Source organism: Sciurus carolinensis, chromosome 12 (assembly GCF_902686445.1).
Source record: "Sciurus carolinensis chromosome 12, mSciCar1.2, whole genome shotgun sequence".
In the NCBI taxonomy this organism is placed as follows: domain Eukaryota; kingdom Metazoa; phylum Chordata; class Mammalia; order Rodentia; family Sciuridae; genus Sciurus; species Sciurus carolinensis.
The window spans coordinates 81663163-81681394 of NC_062224.1; the positions used below are offsets into that span (position 1 = coordinate 81663163).

The 18232-nt window shown below is 43.2% G+C and overlaps 1 protein-coding gene across 5 annotated transcripts in view; it reads right to left on the reverse strand.

The window, feature by feature from the left end:
- Positions 1-18232, reverse strand: part of Srgap2 (SLIT-ROBO Rho GTPase activating protein 2) — a 237876-nt gene that overhangs the window by 37950 nt on the left and 181694 nt on the right. For all 5 annotated transcript variants that reach the window (XM_047519791.1, XM_047519790.1, XM_047519792.1 and 2 more), the window contains exons 9-13: positions 16694-16795; positions 15525-15722; positions 6129-6213; positions 2983-3010; positions 1068-1092 (exon numbers count right to left, since the gene is read on the reverse strand). In XM_047519791.1, coding sequence (XP_047375747.1) covers positions 1068-1092; positions 2983-3010; positions 6129-6213; positions 15525-15722; positions 16694-16795 — 438 coding nt within the window. The remainder of the gene's footprint in view (positions 1-1067; positions 1093-2982; positions 3011-6128; positions 6214-15524; positions 15723-16693; positions 16796-18232) is intronic.

Sequence of the window (18232 nt, forward strand, 5' to 3'; positions counted from 1 at the left end):
AGTGTTCTCATTAAAATGAGATCTAAAGTAAAAAAGGAGGAAAAAAAATTGCAACAGAGCTAGGACAAGTGAGTTCTATGTCATTGGAGTTCCCCAGCTGGACTGACCACCCAGCCAGAGCAGTCACCAGCTGAATATACTGCTGGGGCTGCCGACACTACAGAAACCAAGTGCCTTCTGTTTGATTATCTCCCCGTGGTTAGGGCCACTGTGAATTACCCAGAATGTCTTTAGAAAGCCTGGATCAGCTTTCCCCTGAGTAGACACAAAGATATTTCTGAACTCTCTCCATGCCTCCCTGCTAACTGCCTTCTGCAAAGCTGCTTTGAGCTTAGGGGAAACAAAATCATTTCAGTATTTGCTATAAAGTATAATTAGGAAGTCAAATTTGCTACTGCAAAAAATACTTCAATTAATTTTTTTTAAACAAGCACAAGTGCTGTTTAGATTGTCCACTGATGTGGATTATCCATGCTACTGCTCTCTTGAGATTTCCTCCTAATATGGGTAATGAGACCTGGTGCCCAGGGGCAGATTTTAATACAACGGTGAAAAACAGACAAAATGGTAGAGATGAACAGCTCTTGTCTATCATTCCCAGGCCAGAGTAATCTCTGCATTTTAGTACATGGCAGGATACATCTAGGATGCACACACTACCAAAAACAAAATCTATGAACTTAAAGCAAGGCTGTCTGGTCTAGGGGATTAGCTTCTGGAAGTTACTGACATATTAATGTGCATATAAGTTAGTGTGAGGCCTCTTCTGTGGTCTCCTGTAGAAGGATGCCATGGGCAGTTCTGGCACAATCTGTTGCCTTAAAATCATACCAGCTAGTATGCAAGAGGGTAAACCACGAGAGGAGAAAACAAGTTATAAAGATCATGACCATTCCAATGTCAACAAGCTACTATAATTGTAACTATGCTATGACTAAAGGGTACATTCTAAAGGCAGGCATAAAGTCAGAGAAGTGTCTGTCCTATTCACAGTAGAGTTTCCTGGTTGCCTGTAGGATATACTCAATTTTCATGCCAGGCCAGCCTGGCCTCTGCTGGGCTCTTACCTGTTTCCTCACGGTTGAGCTACGCCTGTGGTTGATTCCACCAAGTCAAAGAGAGCCGATGCAGCAACAGGAAGGAAAAAAGAGAAAATTGGGACAGAATGAGACAAATCATTGCTTATGTATGTGTGTACGTGCACGCATGTGCGTACGTGCCTGTGTGCTGCCTCAGTTTCCTAATAGCTGGGGTTGTAGGTATGTGCCATCACACCTAGTTCAAACAAGGGCTCTTAAACCCAGAAGTGAAGTTTTTAATCATGAAAAACAGTCTTTATGGTAGCTAATGAAACAAGTCACAATATTCAGCTCAATCCTAGAAATGGCTAAGAGACTTGTTACTTCCCAACTAAAGTCAAATAGAGTTTTTCTCTTCATAAAAGCACAGCAGTGCTTATCTTTAATGTCTACCAACATTCAAAATTTGAATAGGAAGGAGTTGGTTCAGATTTGCAGATCTGAGTGAGACAATAAGATCTTTCTGTTTGCAAGGAGATGCTGGAAAATACCACAGGATGTTACCTACCATTTGCTTTCTCTTGGAAATCCTCAGGGAAAAGATAGGAAGCAATTTTTCTGGATTTAGAGGATAGGGCATCTACAATGGAAGAAATCTTGGGATATTCTGTCTATATTTTTCAAATTGTGTTGAGCCTCCGAGAACTTTTCTCAAAGGGAGTTTGGCTCAGAGGCACCAGACCCAAAACAAGGAGAGCAGTGTTTTTCTGCTTTGAGGGAAGGTGAGGGCTGGGGCCTGGTTACTGGGCTTTGCTCTGCCTCTGCGGCCAGGTCACTCTAGAAGAACCTCCTTGAAGTTCTAAGCCTCATGGAGCTAATGTAAAACATTGTTTCTTGGAGGGGATAAGAGTGGCCCAAGGTCAGACACAGTGAAATAACCCCCAAGGGGAAAATCGACTCAGCTCTTTTCATCTTTTCAGAAACTTCTGCAAACACAGGACCTCAGGTGAACTTATATCACCAGAAGATACATTCCACAGAATTCCATTATCCTGGTTCCTTCCACTCCTCAAGTCTGGCATATTAATGGGACTTTAGTTATAATCCACAATGACAAAACGATGAAAGCCAAACGAAGCTATCTCTAAATAATGAGCCTATAATTGTAAATGGCTTATGATTATTGTGTGTGTTGGCAGATATAAGTGGTTGATATAATGGACTAACACAGGGTCTCTAAGGAGTCCAGTCCATTAGAGCTCTTTCTCCAGTTAAATCAGCACATTTTTAGGCATCGGAGAACTGTCGTCTGAATGGACGCCTTGCTCTCTGCCAGCTCGCGAGTTTTCTCATAGCAGCACCATGACTGGGAGGGAAAATATTTGGCTGGAGTTGGAGAGGGAGGGGAAGGTAGAGAAAGATCAGGAGGCCTGCATACTTGCACATCAGGCAAGGATTTCTACCAAATGTCATTTGGCAAGTCAACACAATAAAATATCTTATTATCCAGCAATGTCACTAATTAGGCTATCATCTTTGCCATGCATGAAAGAAAATCTCAGATCAAATCCTACCTCCTGATCTTCTTTCTGTAAGTTAGAGATTTCCCAAAGCCCACAGGCTGAAGTCTACCAGCTAAAGATAGGTTACCAGGATAGGATCCTCCAGAGTTAAATGTCGATTTTCCTTACAATATGGTGGCTTTGGGTAGTCTCAGGGACTATTTCAGCAAATGATACTCCCTTTACTCAGTTCTGCTCAGCTCTTTTCCTAAGTCACAGCAAACCCCACTGCCAGCTGAGACCAGAGGGAGTCAGTAAGGCCGAGGGAAGGAAGCAACTCCCACCCTTGGCCAGTCATTCAATGTCTGAACATCTCAGCCTTGGCTCCTTCCCAAGCTGGGATCACTGGACCTCCTAGGCCTCTCTTTATCCCTTCCCAGGGCTGTCCATGCCATACCTACCTGGCCAGACTGCAATCTGTCCGCTGACCTGTGGAAAGACAAAGGTGAAGAGCATATGTTGAAGTAAAAGGGGTAGAGAAGGGAGACCCACCAGCAGAAAGGAATAATGAGCCCACAGTTTTGTCTGGAGAAAGCGCTTTCTCTTGGTTGCTAGGCCACAGTTGCTGGTATCCCTAAATCTTAGGTTTGCCAAATCTTCTTCCCAAAGGCATGGATATAGGGTAACAAGAATGAGACAGATCATACTTTAGAGAACAAATTGTTAGAAATTCAGCTTCTAATGACTTTACTGGCTATCTGTGGTGGGAAGGAGGAGGGGAGAACAAGCTCTCCTGCTCCTGAGTTTGTGAATGAAGACTCACTCCGTACACACAGCTGGGGCTGGAGTGGAAAAGGAAGGAAAAGGAGTTGTCTGAGGAGAGGAGGGAGATGTGTATGTTCTGGCTTTAGATTCATACTAAATTCTGTTAGGTTAAACTGGGGTAGTGAGGCTGACAAGAGATTTTTTCTTCATTTTTTTTTTTTTTTTTTTTGTATGGGGAATTGAACCCAGGGGCGCTTAACCACTGAGCCACATTCCCAAACTTTTAAAAATATTTATTTAGAGACAGGTTCTCGCTGAGGTGCTTAGAGCCTCGGTAAGTTGCCATGTGCCTGGCAGATGTGAGATTTAATGCTGACTCTGTTAGCAAATCATAGTTCTCAATCCAGTGGCAGACCCTAATAATTTAATGGGTGATAGCCAGCTTTAAAAACAGGAATTCAAGCTCAGCATAATGGCTCACACCTGTAATCCAGCTACTTGGGAGGCTGAGGAAGAAGCCTCAAGGTTGAGGCCAGCCTCAGCAAATTAATAAGGCACTAAGCAACTTAGTGAGATCCTGTCTCCAAATAAAAAATAAAATGTGCTGGGGATGTGGCTCAGTGGTACAGCATTTCTGGGTTCAATCCCCAATACCAAAACAACAAAACAAAAAACTGGAATTCAAACCTTAAGGTTCACAAGAAGTATTTGCATTTTTTATTTTTATTTTTTTGTTTGTTTTTGGTTTTCATGGTGCTAGGGATTGAAGCCAGGGCCTCATGCATGCCAGGTGAGCACCCTACCACTGAGCTGCATTCCCAGCCCCATAGATATGTCTTTAAAATTTAAAAATACATGTACATGTATACATGGGTCATAATGTAGTATGTGGGGCTTTCTTTGGATCCACAGTTAATGAAGCTTGATCTGCACTAGACCTAAGTTAGATTAAGGGAAACCTCAGCAGGCTGGGAGTCAGTGAAGCAGAGCTCAGCTCTCCATTCCCCATTCAAGCTCCTGAAAAGGCAACTCCAAGGGCTGGGGGAGGGCAGGGTTTTTTCTTGCCTTTAAAGCTTGCTAATTGTTGATTACAGTTCAGCTCATCTTGAGCAACACCATCCCCCACCCCGAACAGCTTCTTCTTACCAAAGGCTCAGCTTTCATCTGCAGAAATATTATTCTGAGCCATTATTTTCAACATCTGTCCCATTTCCTTCTGGAATATTCATACACATCAATTATTCCTCTGTGGCAAGAACAAGGGGGCTCTTGCATTATGGTGACAAATGCAGGGACATGATGGCTTGCACACAGGAAGATTTACAGCTATTTTTTTCTTTATTGCTCCAACTTGTCATCTTTAGATTAAGGCAATTTGCAACACTAATGAATGGTCAACCTTCATCCCTCCAGAGTAGCACATTTGGTGCATACTGGGGTGGGAGCAAGCAGACACACACACCCCAAGATCCTGTTCCTTATCTTACTTGTGTTTTATACTTAGATTGTCTTGACAACAACAACAACAACAAAAATTACAGCTATAACTTGCTTCAAAGACTTCTGGGCTTTCTTTTTTCCAGTCTCTGGAGAGCGAGTGGATAACCCAAGAGTATAGATTTTTCTACAAGCAAAGTTTGGCTCTCAATGCCTGGACCTGTTTAGTCTGAGTCCCTTGGGTGATGGAGAGGAAAGAGACCAGAAGTTACCAAACAGGCTCTCTCCACATTACAGAAAAAGCCTTAAAAATCATAAGAGCAAAGGTATTAGAGAAAAGAGAATTAACCATCTGGGGGACTCTCCCGAGAAGGAAAAAGTCTGGGTGACAACGGTGGCCAAAAGGCTCTGGTGTGAAAGGCAGGGCTCCAATTCCTGGGCCAACGAGCCCTCATGTTCTCCTGGGCTCTGCAGTTTGTCTGATGAGTGCTCAAGAATTTATTTAAAAATGTCAGAGCTCTGTGTAAGTGCAGGCTCGTCCGTCGCTGCGATTACCACACAGTCCCTGTAGCATCTCCCTTTCTCTCCCTCCCATCTTTAAGTGAGGAGATTAGTGGGGCAGGGCATTCAGAGATATCCCCAACCTGGGAATCCCATTAATCATAGGATGCTGAGAGCTAGGCAGGAGACCTGGGCAGGGTGCCAAATAACCCTGAGGAAGCGTCTCTTTCAACCTTCGCCTTCTGTTTGATGGCCGAGAAGACAAAGTCCAGAGTGCCAGTCCGGTTCTCTGCCTTGCTACTTTCTAGGGTCTGGTTAAGATCTGAGATGAGACAGCCCACTCAGCACTGTGGCCTCAGCAGGATCACAGGAGAGAGGGGGCTGTCACTTAAACAGCACCAGGGCCCTTCCAAGCAGAAGAAAGCAGACGTTCACCCTGCAACTTAGAAGGCAGTAGTCTGTCCATCACTCCTGCACCTGAGGATCCGTTCCCTCCTCAGAACAGCTGGCCATCTCATCTCACAGCTCCCTATCTTCCTGCTCCAGCCTCAGTCTCACAAGGAGCTGGGAGTTTTAACAAAGGGTCTGCAAAGGAAATAACTGCAGCCCCGTTACCCTGGTTGTGGCAGAGGAGACAAAGGAGGGGGCCTGGGTGGAGAGCAGGCACGCTCCATTTAAACAAATAGATGATGTACATTAGTGCTTCATTAAGCATTGCCCTTTCCCCATTACTCAAACAGTCATCTGGGGCATGTGCGTCCACGTTAAACAGGCTAGGAAAAGAAATGCATTCCTATAACCAGATTGGGTCCACCTGGCTGCAGACGGAGGCGCGTGCTCAGCAAGAGAGCTCAGCGGGACCTGCCCGTGCTGCCAGCCTCCCGCACAGCATTCCCACACTCACTTTCTCCCAGGGTTTTCTGCAGAAGGTCGTGCTTGGCTTGTAACTTGGTGATGAGGTTCCGGCCCTCCAGGTACTCCTTCATTTTCTGTAGGGGAGGAGCAGAAAGAGTAGTCAGACTCCTGAGCGGAGGAAAAAATCACAGATACTCAGCTGGACAATTCCCTTTTTGACAGGTCTTTTGGTTTCTGACCCAATTTCTATCAGGTCCATGTTTTAAAAAATTTTTCTGAGGCCCTGAGTCTATGGGCAGCTGCTGATTTTCACGGTGGATTAGTGCCTTGCTCTGTTTCCATAGGAATGTGACATTGGCCAGGACAAACAAATGGTCTCCTGAAGCCCCTCATCTATCTCCTTCAGCTGCACTGGAGAACAAGAACTGTGGAGAGTGTGGACAGACCCCCAGAGCCCAGTTTTCTTGGTGTGAAGACACACACCTGCTCTTTGGTGCCTCTACTGACATCTCGCCTGCCCCACCTCTCGCAGGGTGTATTATGTCACACCCGCACCTGGAACAATTGCCCAGTCCCTGCCTCAGCTGCAAGTCCAGCAAGCGGAGCATCTTCATTTGGGCCATATCCTAATCGGCCTCCTTCCCTATTCTGCACAGTCTTTATGGAAAGCTGCCACCCCCCACTTGTGCACACACACACCAAGTTCTAAACACAAGAGGTGGTTCCAGAAATGCAATTCCACCTGCTCTAACAGCTGGAATAGGATGCTGTGCTGCATTTTCAGTTATGATCTCTCATCAAAGCATGTCTGCCCATGGAGAGACTGTATTTCACTGGACAATTTATCAAACCTTCAAAACAACTCCATGAATTAGTGTAATCGTTACCCCCATCTTACTGTCAAGAGTACTGAGGTCTGGAGAGATCAAGCTGCTCAAGGTCAGAGAGTAGCAGCAGAATTAGAAGACCAAGGCGTGGGGCTGAGGATGCAGCTCAGTGGGACAGCGCTTGCCTAGCATGCATGAGGCTCTGGGTTCCATCCCCAGCACCACAAAAGTTAATAAATGATTAACTAAATAAAAAGGAAAACCCCCAGATCATCAAACACATGCAGTTTGACAGTATGATATCCACTCTGAAGCATTATAATAAAAGTTTCATCCACTACAGTATAGAGGAGGAGAGAAGCAGAATTAAACATAGCATTCTTTTTATATGTGAAGCAATCTAGGAGATTCTTTTTTTTCCCCTTTTTTCTTGGGTACTGGGGATTTAATGCACCCCTGGGGGTGCATTAAAACTGAGCTGCAGCCCCGGCCCTTTTCATTTTTATTGTGAGACAGGATCTCACTAGTTGCTGAGGCTGGCCTCGAACTTGTGATTCTCCTGCCACCACACCTGGCAACTTAGGAGATTTCCGAACACTATAGCACACAGCCTTTCATTTGATTCCCACACTAACTTTACAGTACATAGGTAAGATGCTATTTCCTTACTAGAGATGAGAAGAAGACAGCAAGGAAGGAGGGTGTCAACTAAATTGCTCAGCTAGTAGGTGGTAGTGCCAGGTGGGGGACCCAGGCCTTTGGACTCAACATGGCTTCTTTTCCACTCTCCCCCACAGTGGGGTCATTCTTAGGGATCTTAGTCTGCCTTGGTTGTCACCTGCCGTACTGGTTCACCTGCCAGATCAGGGGTCATCTGCCCATGTTTAATTTAGAAGTCGAATGGCAGCGTTTCCTAGGGTGTGATCTGAGAACTACTGGAAAGATGTGGGATCATTCAGGGGCTAAGTGGACAAAACATTTTAAACTATAATAGTTCTGCCAGTCTTTTAAAGTGTACTAAGTAAAAACAGAACTATACATTGAGGGTCTGATTTCAGGGCAATATCACTTATGATCAAGACTGATAGAAAGCAAAGGTTAGAAATGTGAGTTACTTTTAGTCTCTATTTTTGTGTATTGTGTGAACTTTTAACCAAGGGCCTGTAGCTGGGTATGGTGGTGCACACCTGTAATCTCTGTGACTCAGGAGGCTGAGGCAAGAGGATTGCAAGTTTGAGGCCAACCTCAGCAACTTAGGCCCTAGGTAGCTCAGTTAGATGCTGTCTCAAAATAAAAAATAAAAAGGGCTGGAGATATAGTTCAGTGATTAAGCATCCCTAGGTTCAATCCCTGGTACCAAACAAATAAGCAAATACAAAAACAAAACTAAGAGGTACCTCCCCCAACCCCACTTCAAAACAAAGAAAAATCCTGTTTTCTCTGGATTCAGTCCTGGCCCCACCATACTTGCCCACATGGCCCTACATGCAACTTATAAACCTCTATTACAGCACTTCTCATACAACTCTGTCACAGAAGGTTTATTATTTGTGTTTCTCTCCAGACTGTCTCCTCCCTATGGTCAGGAACCATTTCATTCATGATTCTTCCCATCCCTGATACTTAGGTACCACACCTAGCAAGAGAGCAGACACTTAGTAAATGCATGAAGAGTGAGTAAGAGATAAGCACTCTCACTCTCCTCTGTATAGAACTGCTGTTAGCAGTTACCAAGCCCTGAAGTGTCTCCCTACTTTAAATATAAAACAAGCCACATACTGATTCATTTCTGCCACCTTCACCAGGATCTGTTCCCTTGGCTCCTTTATGCCTTTGCACGAGAACATCTGCATGAAAATAGGCTCTCATGTCACCTTCCCTTTTCCATCTGCTCCAGCTGCCAGCTCACCTGCTGCCAGTCTTCGGGGGTGATATCCTAATCCCCGACTAACTTCTAATTGTGGGCTTGGAATAGTGCTTTGGGGCCTAGAGGTGAGAAGCCTTCAGGAAACATCCATTGCTAATAACACAACCCTCAAAGGCCTCTCTTTGGAAGACTCTCCGAGGAGACACAAGGGCTTCCTAACGAGGAAAATTCACCAAGAAACTGTAACCCTCAAAACAAGACCAGACTGCTCTGAATACACCAATCATACTGAAAGGGGGTGGGTGCAAATTCCTCCCTCTCACTTAAGCTTCTACTCGTGATTCTGAAAATCATTTTTTTCATTCATGTTCACTTACTAGTTAACTCTGGCTGTCATTCAGTGAACCATTAAAATAAATAATAATCTGATAAAGAGGTATGATGGATTACCTTTTCGGGTTCCATTAAATCCGAACGGATTAAAACTGTGTCAAGGTATGACCTGCATCCCTAATGGTGTGGAAACAATGGTTGGGTTTTTTGCAAAGGTAAGCTGGGTGTGGAGAGTTAAGGGCATCCTAGGGTTTGCAGATGTGTTATTTATCACTTCCCTATCCACTTGGAAGTCAGCACTCATCTGTAGGAGAGATAAGCTGGGGATAAATAACCTTGCCTTCTGTTGCTGCTGGACAGACAGAGAAAGAAGCTGAGAGCTGAAGACAAGGGAGGGACAAGTGGCTTTTTGATAATTTCTGGAGATTAGGGGACTAGGAAAAGAGCTGTATATGTGGGATCTCAAAAATCTCTTCCTTGCCAGGCACAGTGGTGCATGCTTGTAATCCCAGCGACTCAGGAGGCTGAGGCAGGAGGATTGCAAGTTCAAAGCCAGCCTCTGTAACAAGGCCTAAGCAACTCAGTGAGACCCTGTCTCTAAATAGAAAAATAAAAAGAGGTGGGGATGTGGCTCAGTGGTTAAGCACTCCTGGGTTCAATCCCCAGAACCAAAAAATAAAAAATAAAAAATCTCTTTCTTGGGCAATAAAAGTCACATCCCTTATTTAAAATCTGTCTTAATATTGGGTAACTGATTTTCTTTTATTACACTTTTTCACCAAACACCCAAAAGCAAAGTGATTGCCTGAGGTTTTCACTTTACCTGGGGATTTTATTTTACCAATATAAACCAAGTTTCTAAAACAGTCTGACTAATGCTTCCCACCCCAACCTTTTCATTAGATACTATCAAAATAAGATTTCTGCAAAAAGCAGGAAAGGAGGTAAAAAGTCCATTATGGAGTTTTTTTTGTTTTTTTTTTCTTTGCACTGTGAAACTTCAATTGCATTTTTATGTGACCGATTGATTGTCATCCTGGGGACTGAATCCAGGGGGACTCTACCACTGAGTTACAGCTGCTCACCTTTTTGTTTTGAGAAAGTCCTGGCTAAGTTGCCCAGGCTGGCCTCAGACTTGGGCTCCTCCTACCTCAGCCTCCCAAGTTGCTGGAATTACAGGTGTACGCTATCGTGCATGGCTTAAATTCCATTTTTATGATCTCATTATTTCTTAATAATTCCTAATTGGTATTGAGAGCAATGAGGTTGATTTATTAAAAGATATTAATATAGTCATTTTTCTTTTTGAGGCCTCCATCCCTGACAGACATTTTTGTCACAGTAAAATGGAATATTCTAGGCCTGCCATTTATTAATTCTTCTAACTTTGGGCAAATCAGTTAACCCACTTGCGTCTCAGTTTTTCCAGTGGAAAAATAGGAATACCTTTTCACGAGGTTGCTGAGGATGAAGCAGGACAAGCATGACTATGATTGACACAGGGGTTGGCACATGGCAGGTGCTCAGAAAGCCTTTCTTATTCCTGAGTCACCTGATTGAGCAACCTAAAAACATTCCTTCCTTACCTTCTTTGCTTTATGCTGATGTAAAAAAAAAAAAAAAACACAACTAAATCAAAACAGGCATGTTTAGGCATTTAAAAAACAGTAATGGGCATAAGAATGCTTTTCAAATTTCATTTTTAGAAGTCCTCTCTTGAAATTTACTCTTACCATGGGGATATGAATTGCAGGACTTTGCTTTCACAATGAACTTGGTCTGAGCAAATGCAGGCTAGCTCTAAGTATCTATGCAGCAAGGGGTGGGGTGGGAGGAGGAGTGAGCTGGGTCTAGATACACAGATGTCATTACTGTGGCTGTTTCCCCACCATTCAGGCCCGCTGACATTTCCCCTCCTCCCTGTCAATTTTTAAAGCAGGAAACAGCTGTTAGACAGAATACATAATACATAATAGAGTAAACCTTAAATGGAGCACATCTCTCCAGTTTAATTGGCAGCACAGGGGCATCAGTCATTTGTACCTGTTTAGCACATGTTTACCAAAGCCTGCAGGATACCAAGATAGAAAAAGGTCTCAGGTCACAAATTCCAAGTTTATTGGTCTAACACACACTGCTCCAATGGCCAGGCACTGTCTTCTTTCTAATGACCTTTTCCAAACTTGTCCCCAAGAATTCAGGTAGTCTGACTTTGTTATTTGTTGGCCATCATTCTTAAACTCTTTCCCACTCCACCCCCAATACAAGAATCCTATACTCTAACACTCCATTGAAATAGTTGGGAAAAATGCCAGTCTTCTAACTTTGATAATTCTTGGCTAAACAGTGAGCACTATGGTCTATGAGGAGAGAACTGGCCGAACAAAGAGTCATATATCCATGTAATGGAATTCTGTCCAACCATTGAAAAAGGAAGCAGACCTTTCTGGACTAACATGAAAATATATAGAACAAATTAATAAAAGTAAAGAACAGCATGAGTGGTGCGCTTCTATTAGTCTTTTTACTTTATTTCATTACATTTCTAATGTGATTCATTGTATTAAAGGATATTTACCAATATATTAGTGGTTTTCCTACGCATGGCCGCCAAACTAGTTTCAATCACTGGTAGCGGGAGAAGAAGCAGAGGTCAGGGTCAGGGCAAGGCTTTACTTTTTCATGCATGGCCTTTTGAAATTTTTGTATCTTAAAAAAAATACCGTATTTTAAAGAATCACAATAGTCAGGCGTGGTGGTGAAGCCTGTAATCCCAGTGGCTTGGGAGGCTGAGGCAGGAGGATTGGGAGTTCAAAACCAGCCTCAACAATTTAGCAAGGCGCTAAGCAACTCAGCAAGACCCTGCCTCTAAATAAAACATAAAGAAGGGCTGGGGATGTGGCTCAGAGGTTAAGTGCCCCTGGGTTCAATCGCTGGTACCAGAAAAAAAGAATCACAATAAAAACGGCAGTAAGAAAAAAGGTAGTCATCGCTGGATGATGTGTTATAAAAGATGAGTGACAGACACCAAGTCCAGGAGATCAGGAAGCATTTCCCTACGTATGGTATATAAGAGGGGAAAGCTGCTCAGCGTTCCTGAGCCTTGCCCTTTAGCACCACTCCTTCAGCAGGGTGCAGAGGAAAAGCCCATGACCAGAGATTTCTGGGTTCAGCTGCTGCTGAAGACCTTGGCCAAGAAGTTTAGGTTAGATGATTTTTAAAATTTGCTTTACACTGGAAAATTTCATGATTATTTTCCTGAGGTTCCTGAAAGCCAGTGACCTTTATAGGTCATACTTCAAAATTCTAATTGATGTCACCTGGACAGATTAATCTGGTTATAGCCACAAGTGGTCAGAAAACTATCCCAGAAGTCCTTTTAAGTCACTAGGTACACTATCAAGACACAACAAAGGACCACTTCTAAACTTTCCAAAAGAAGCGCAAAGAGAAGCAAAGAAACACAGAGCTTTGTAAGGTTTGGCAAGCACAGGCTGTCCCTCCCTTTAACATGGGCATCTTTTCTCAAATGTCCATTTTACCACCCCAAACAAGTCCTCTTATCAAGAGATGAATTATCTGAAACATTTCAGGTACCAGTTGCAAAAATGATGAACTCTCTTGTAAATCCATTATTGAACAAGCCCAGACAAAAACCATTCCTGTAAGCCATGGAAATCTGCACACAATTTTGATAAATAGCACCATGTTCATAAAAGACAGGAAATGGGTTAGAGGATGTCAGTGCATTTAGATAGGTGAAGGGGTGGACAGGATTTAAGAGGTCACCAGCTGGATAGAACAGGGTCATTCCATCCATTCCTGCTTTTACTGACTTTGAATACAAATATTAGAGATTTATATAAGCCAAAAAGTAATTCTGACAAAAGTCATCTTACAAAGAATTTTATGTCCCAAATTTTCTTAACTTAAAAAAATGGAAATCTTCCTCAACATAACAAGATCGAGTCATTTGTATCTAAGCAATCCAGACAGATTAACCAAACAGTCTAACAGTGAATCTTCAACAAGCTCCTGAGATGATGAAGCTTGGGGCAGCAACACAGTCCTAATTATAATTAAGGAGTTCTCTGAACACGGGACCCAGGTTTCTGTATAACTATGCTTTCGCACACTCTGCTCCTTCCTCCCCGATCTTCTGCACAATTCACTTGACCTTCAAGATCAAGCACAAAAGCCATTTTTTGTGATGCTTCCTGAGTGTCATTCATCCTGGTTGCCATTTATGTACATGTGCACACATGCATTTGAAAAATTTTTAAATTTCTTTTTGAATTACAAAAATCAATTCATTCTGCTGGGTGTGATGGTGCACACCTATAATCCCAGTGGCTCTGGAGGCTGAGGCAGGAGGATCACCAGCTCAAGGTCAGTCTCAGCAACTTAGAGAGACCCTAAGTAACTTAGTGAGATCCTGTCTCAAAATTACATATAAAAAAAGGGCCGGGGATGTGGCTCAGTGTTTAAGTACCCCTGGTTCAACCCTTGGTACAAAAAACAAAAACAAAAACGAAAACCCAAAACCAATGCATTCAAACTGTTTATAGAGAAAAAGTAAAAATGAAAAGTTTTCCCTTTACATGCCCAAGTCCATCATTCCCCTCTTCATCTTAATATTCTTAGCATTCTCAGCCTAAAGCATGCTGTCTGGCATACAGTAAATCCACAATAAATGATCAATGAATACATTGGCAATGATTAATAATAAATTAACAGTGATGATGTTGAAAATAAAATTTCTGCATTTACTGAAATGCTGACAAACTATGATCCAGGCAATACGTTAAACATTTTGCAAAAATTATCGAATAAACCAAAATGTCATTCCATTATTTTTTTGAATATATTTTAATATTTCACTCAGTTACTTTAAAAATGTTGTAATAAAATGACTTTAATTATAAAACAATATGTTCAGTAATATCCCATATTTTGTAATCAAAATATAAATATATATTCTCATATGTATTTGGATATGCATAGAAAAAATACCAAAAGGGAATATATCCTAACACCATTATCTTTCTAGGGGATAGGATTGTGGATTATTTTTATTTTCTTCTCTTTAAATTTCATATACTAAGCATATTTTTCTTTGTATAACTTTTTTTGAAATTATTTTACAAGAATAATACTCTTAAATCACTCCCTTTCAACAGTCTTCTCCAGGATAAAAAAAAAAAAGAAAGAAAAGAAAAAGAAAAGAAAAGAAAACAACCCAAGAATTCTGAGCTTAACTAATTAAAAAACAGATTTTTTAAAAAATTAGCAAATCATTAGTGTTCTTAATGCAGAAAGGGCAACGTTCAAAGGAGAATTAAACAAATTGTTCCAGTTGGAGGAAAAATTCAATTTACTGCATGCAGACTGTGCTTCTTGACTGAAAAACAAGTTAATTCCTTTCATTCGGAATCAGTATGCATATTCACTGGCTATATTTCATCTCACATCTGCAAACTTAATTTTTCCTTTCTTGGTCTTTGGAAGATTAGGAAATAAATTTTAGTCCAGGCAACAATAAATCCTACTTGGCAAGCTCAAAATAACTTAATTATTAAAAAGCAGCACCAAAAACCAGCTAGCAACCTTCCAAGGACTGTTAACACCACTTAAAAATAAAAAAAATGGGTCCATCTGTCTAAAAGAAGATACATGAATAACAAAATACAATGTTTTGGAATGCTCTGCAAAACAACAATGCTGCATATTGTCAGTCCCTTTAAATTTTAGTAGTAATTATGAAAAATAATTCCCCAACAATGAATGTTACAAAATAATGTCATCATATCATCTTAAGGAGACTTTAGACTTATAAAAACAAGGTGTTAGCCAGCATATTTGGACGTAGTTCCTAAGAACCAACATGATCCCTTGTAGCTGAGAAGGAAGCTTTCAAATAAAAGCCTACTAGCTGCTTAAAGATGTCTTTTTAAAAATTCTGGTAGTAGCTGGAGCATGCCTGAAATCCCAGCAGCTCGGGAAGCTGAGGCAGGAGGAATGCAAGTTCAAGGTAGCCTCAGCAACTTAGTGGGGCCCTAAGTAACTCAGTAAGACCCTGTCTCTAAATAAAATATTAAAAAGGGCTGGGGATGTGGCTTAGTGGTTAACCACTCCTGGGTTCAATCCCCGGTACCAAAAAGAAAAACCCCAAAAATCTTCATAGTATACTTGAGAATATCTCTTCTTCCTTTGGGGTGGTGGGGGTCTCTGCTAGACATATACGACTTGTAGATATTGTCCCTTTAAGTGCAGAGATGGTCTCCAAGTATGCCCAGATTTAAATCTAGGATATTCAAAGTCTACCTTTCCAAGATTTGACAAGGACTATGAGTTCTAAAGCTCCCGTGGGTGCCACAGTGCCTGCTGATGCTTTGTAAAGGCTATTGGGCTCCCTTACCGTGAAATAAAACTGCTCTGTCTCTTGCTGGTTGGCTCTCCTCTTAGCGATGCTGGGCTTGCTCATGAAAGTTTCTGAGACAGTTGACTTGACAGATTCCATGGAATTGCTGTACTGGAAGCAGTCAGACACATCAAAATCCTCGACGGTCACAATGTCCTGGATGGTCTGCAGGGTGGCCTCCATTGTCTTTTTTACCTGTGATGATGAGGGTCAACATAATGCATGAGAGGCAGGCTGCAAAAGAGTCTGGAGAAGTGGGAGAAGAGTGGGCTGGGAAGGATGGAAGACACCATAGAAGGTGCAGCTCTGCTTCCCACCGGATGGTGCCAAGAGTGATAAAGTCACATGGACCCTGCTACAGCATGCTACCCTCTTTAATGAGGACCTAAAAGCCATCACCCACTGTGTGCTATATAATTGACTTGGTTCTTTTCCTTAATGCTTACTTTTAAAATTTGACATTAGCTCTTTGTTATAATAAAAGTCCACAACTATACAAAGAGCTAGTTAAAACGTCTGATGGGCAGAGTCCTGCAGTGCCCCAGGTTCTGTTTCCTGAGCTTCAACAAATTGATGAATTTGTTTCCCTATTTGCAAACCAAGTGACCCAACCCCAGTTTTTCCTGATCTTTCTGGGAAAAGTAAGACTTACTGAGAAGCAAGGTAAGAGGCCATCTGAGCTCAACAGAAAGCTGGATCACTGATCAAACTGCCCTTTTGAACTGGCTGTTGAAAGAAAATATGCTGGGCCCAGAAAAAAGTCACCCTTTCCGAAGAGGATGGAGATGTTTGAAGTGTCAAAGTCAAAGGCCTCTGTTTATTTGAAAATGCTGGAAAAAGCCAGGCATGAGGGGGTGGTTTCAGAGACACAATATTGTTCACACAGCTGCCAAGTGCCATTTTGATTAAATGTGGAGAAGGGGTAAAAAGCACTTTGCAAAAGCTCAAAATAGAGCACAACCTTTGGCAATGCAAGAGCAACTTCCTGGAGTTCAAGGGCAGGATGTAGCAGGGGGAAAGTCCAAGCCTACATTTGGCTAGGAAATGTTTGCAGCAGCCCGGACATTCTCTGCATGCTCCTTCCACCTGCTCCCAGATGGGCAGCAGCAAGAAGTTCAACAGGGAACCTCAGAGGGCGCTCTGAGCCTCCTAGGTGGGAAACTTACCTCTTCATTCTCAATCTTCAGAGTGGATAAGCGGGACTGCAGCTGTTGGCATCTCTGCACCAGCTCACTCTGGACAGGCTGCTGGGCACAGAGCTGGGAGGCCTGCCAGAAGAAAGTCATACCGGGTCAGGAAGAGGACACAGTTCTTTTGGCAGTTCCAGAGTTCTCTTACTGCTAATAAAACTAATTCAAGGTGTAAGGCTTGCAGTTTGTGTGTGGAAACAAAATCTAAAGTTGATGTGTGGGGACCTCTTCTAGGACCAAAGGGCTCATGAAAGGAATGGGGAGAGGGATTGGTTTAGAAAGTTCAGGTTTCTCTCTTTGGCACCTCTCCGCAGGCTGATGCTTGGCTGAAGTGGGTCTACACAAGGTCCACAGCTCTGTGGAAGGCTGAGGAGGCTGGAAAAGAGTGCCTTGGGCAGCCCCAGCTTCAGAAATACAATGCTTTGGCACAGTGAGGATTTCCTGCTGGAGGTCCAAGTGGCCACCTCTCCAGCCCTTCCCTCCTCCCCCTTCATACACCAGAGTGAAAGCAGGAGAGAAGTGGGTCAGGAGGCTAACTTGCCGCTCTTGGCAGCCAGCGTGTGTTTATAAATCCAGGCCATGCATGAGAAGGCTGACTCAATGAGAGAGCGCGCGAAGCGGGGAACAAGTTCACAGGCTGTGCTGCGGGCCCCAGAGGGCATGGAATCTGGTGGAGTGTGACATTTTCCAAAGAGCTATCATTTTGCCCCAGGTCTTTACTAGATCTCTGTGGGAGAGGATCCTCTGCAACCTGCCCTTCCCCCAAGAATTACTGCCAAGAAGCTTTCCCCTGTGTGAAGGGACAGCCAATCTACCGTCCCTCTTGATAGGGGTGTGGCTGTGGCATGATGTCACCCCCAGTCCCCAAGATGACTGAAGAGGAGCAAAAGGTAGGGAGGCAGGATCCATGCCAGGCAGCTCCTGTCATCTTGCTACCATGTATCCTTTAGCTCTTGTCTGAAGAGAGCTTTCTAGATAGGACTGGGCTCCATCCTCCTCAGCAACGAGTGGGCATATTCATATGCTCAGAGACCATTCTCTTGCTTGAAAGACAAAACCTCTCTTCAAATGGAGGGGGCTGGGACTTGACCTTTTCATCCATTGGCTTTTAAGCTCCAAACTGCTTTGACCTCTTCTCCGGGCTGAGAGGCTGACCCAAGCCAGCTCTCAGATCTGAAGAGAGCTGACTTCACTCTGGCTCTTGGATAAGTAGACACAATGGAGAGAGCTCACTGGCCAGAAAGAGTTAGTGCCAAGAGTGAAAAACTCTCTGGCTGCCTGATGTCACCAGTCAGGCATTCAGAGCCCCACAGGCCTCTGGGGGCACCAAGAGTAGAGACAGGCACCACCTCCTAGTGCTTGGCATCAATTCATGTGTTGAGGGCCCCAGAACACCAGTCAGTGCGGGGCCTTGGCCAATTTCAGGGCTTCTGGTCAAAATGCCACCGAACTCTGGTCCAATTCAAGGACTTCCAGGCAGCTCTTTCATGCTGCCTCCACTGTCTACGGACAACC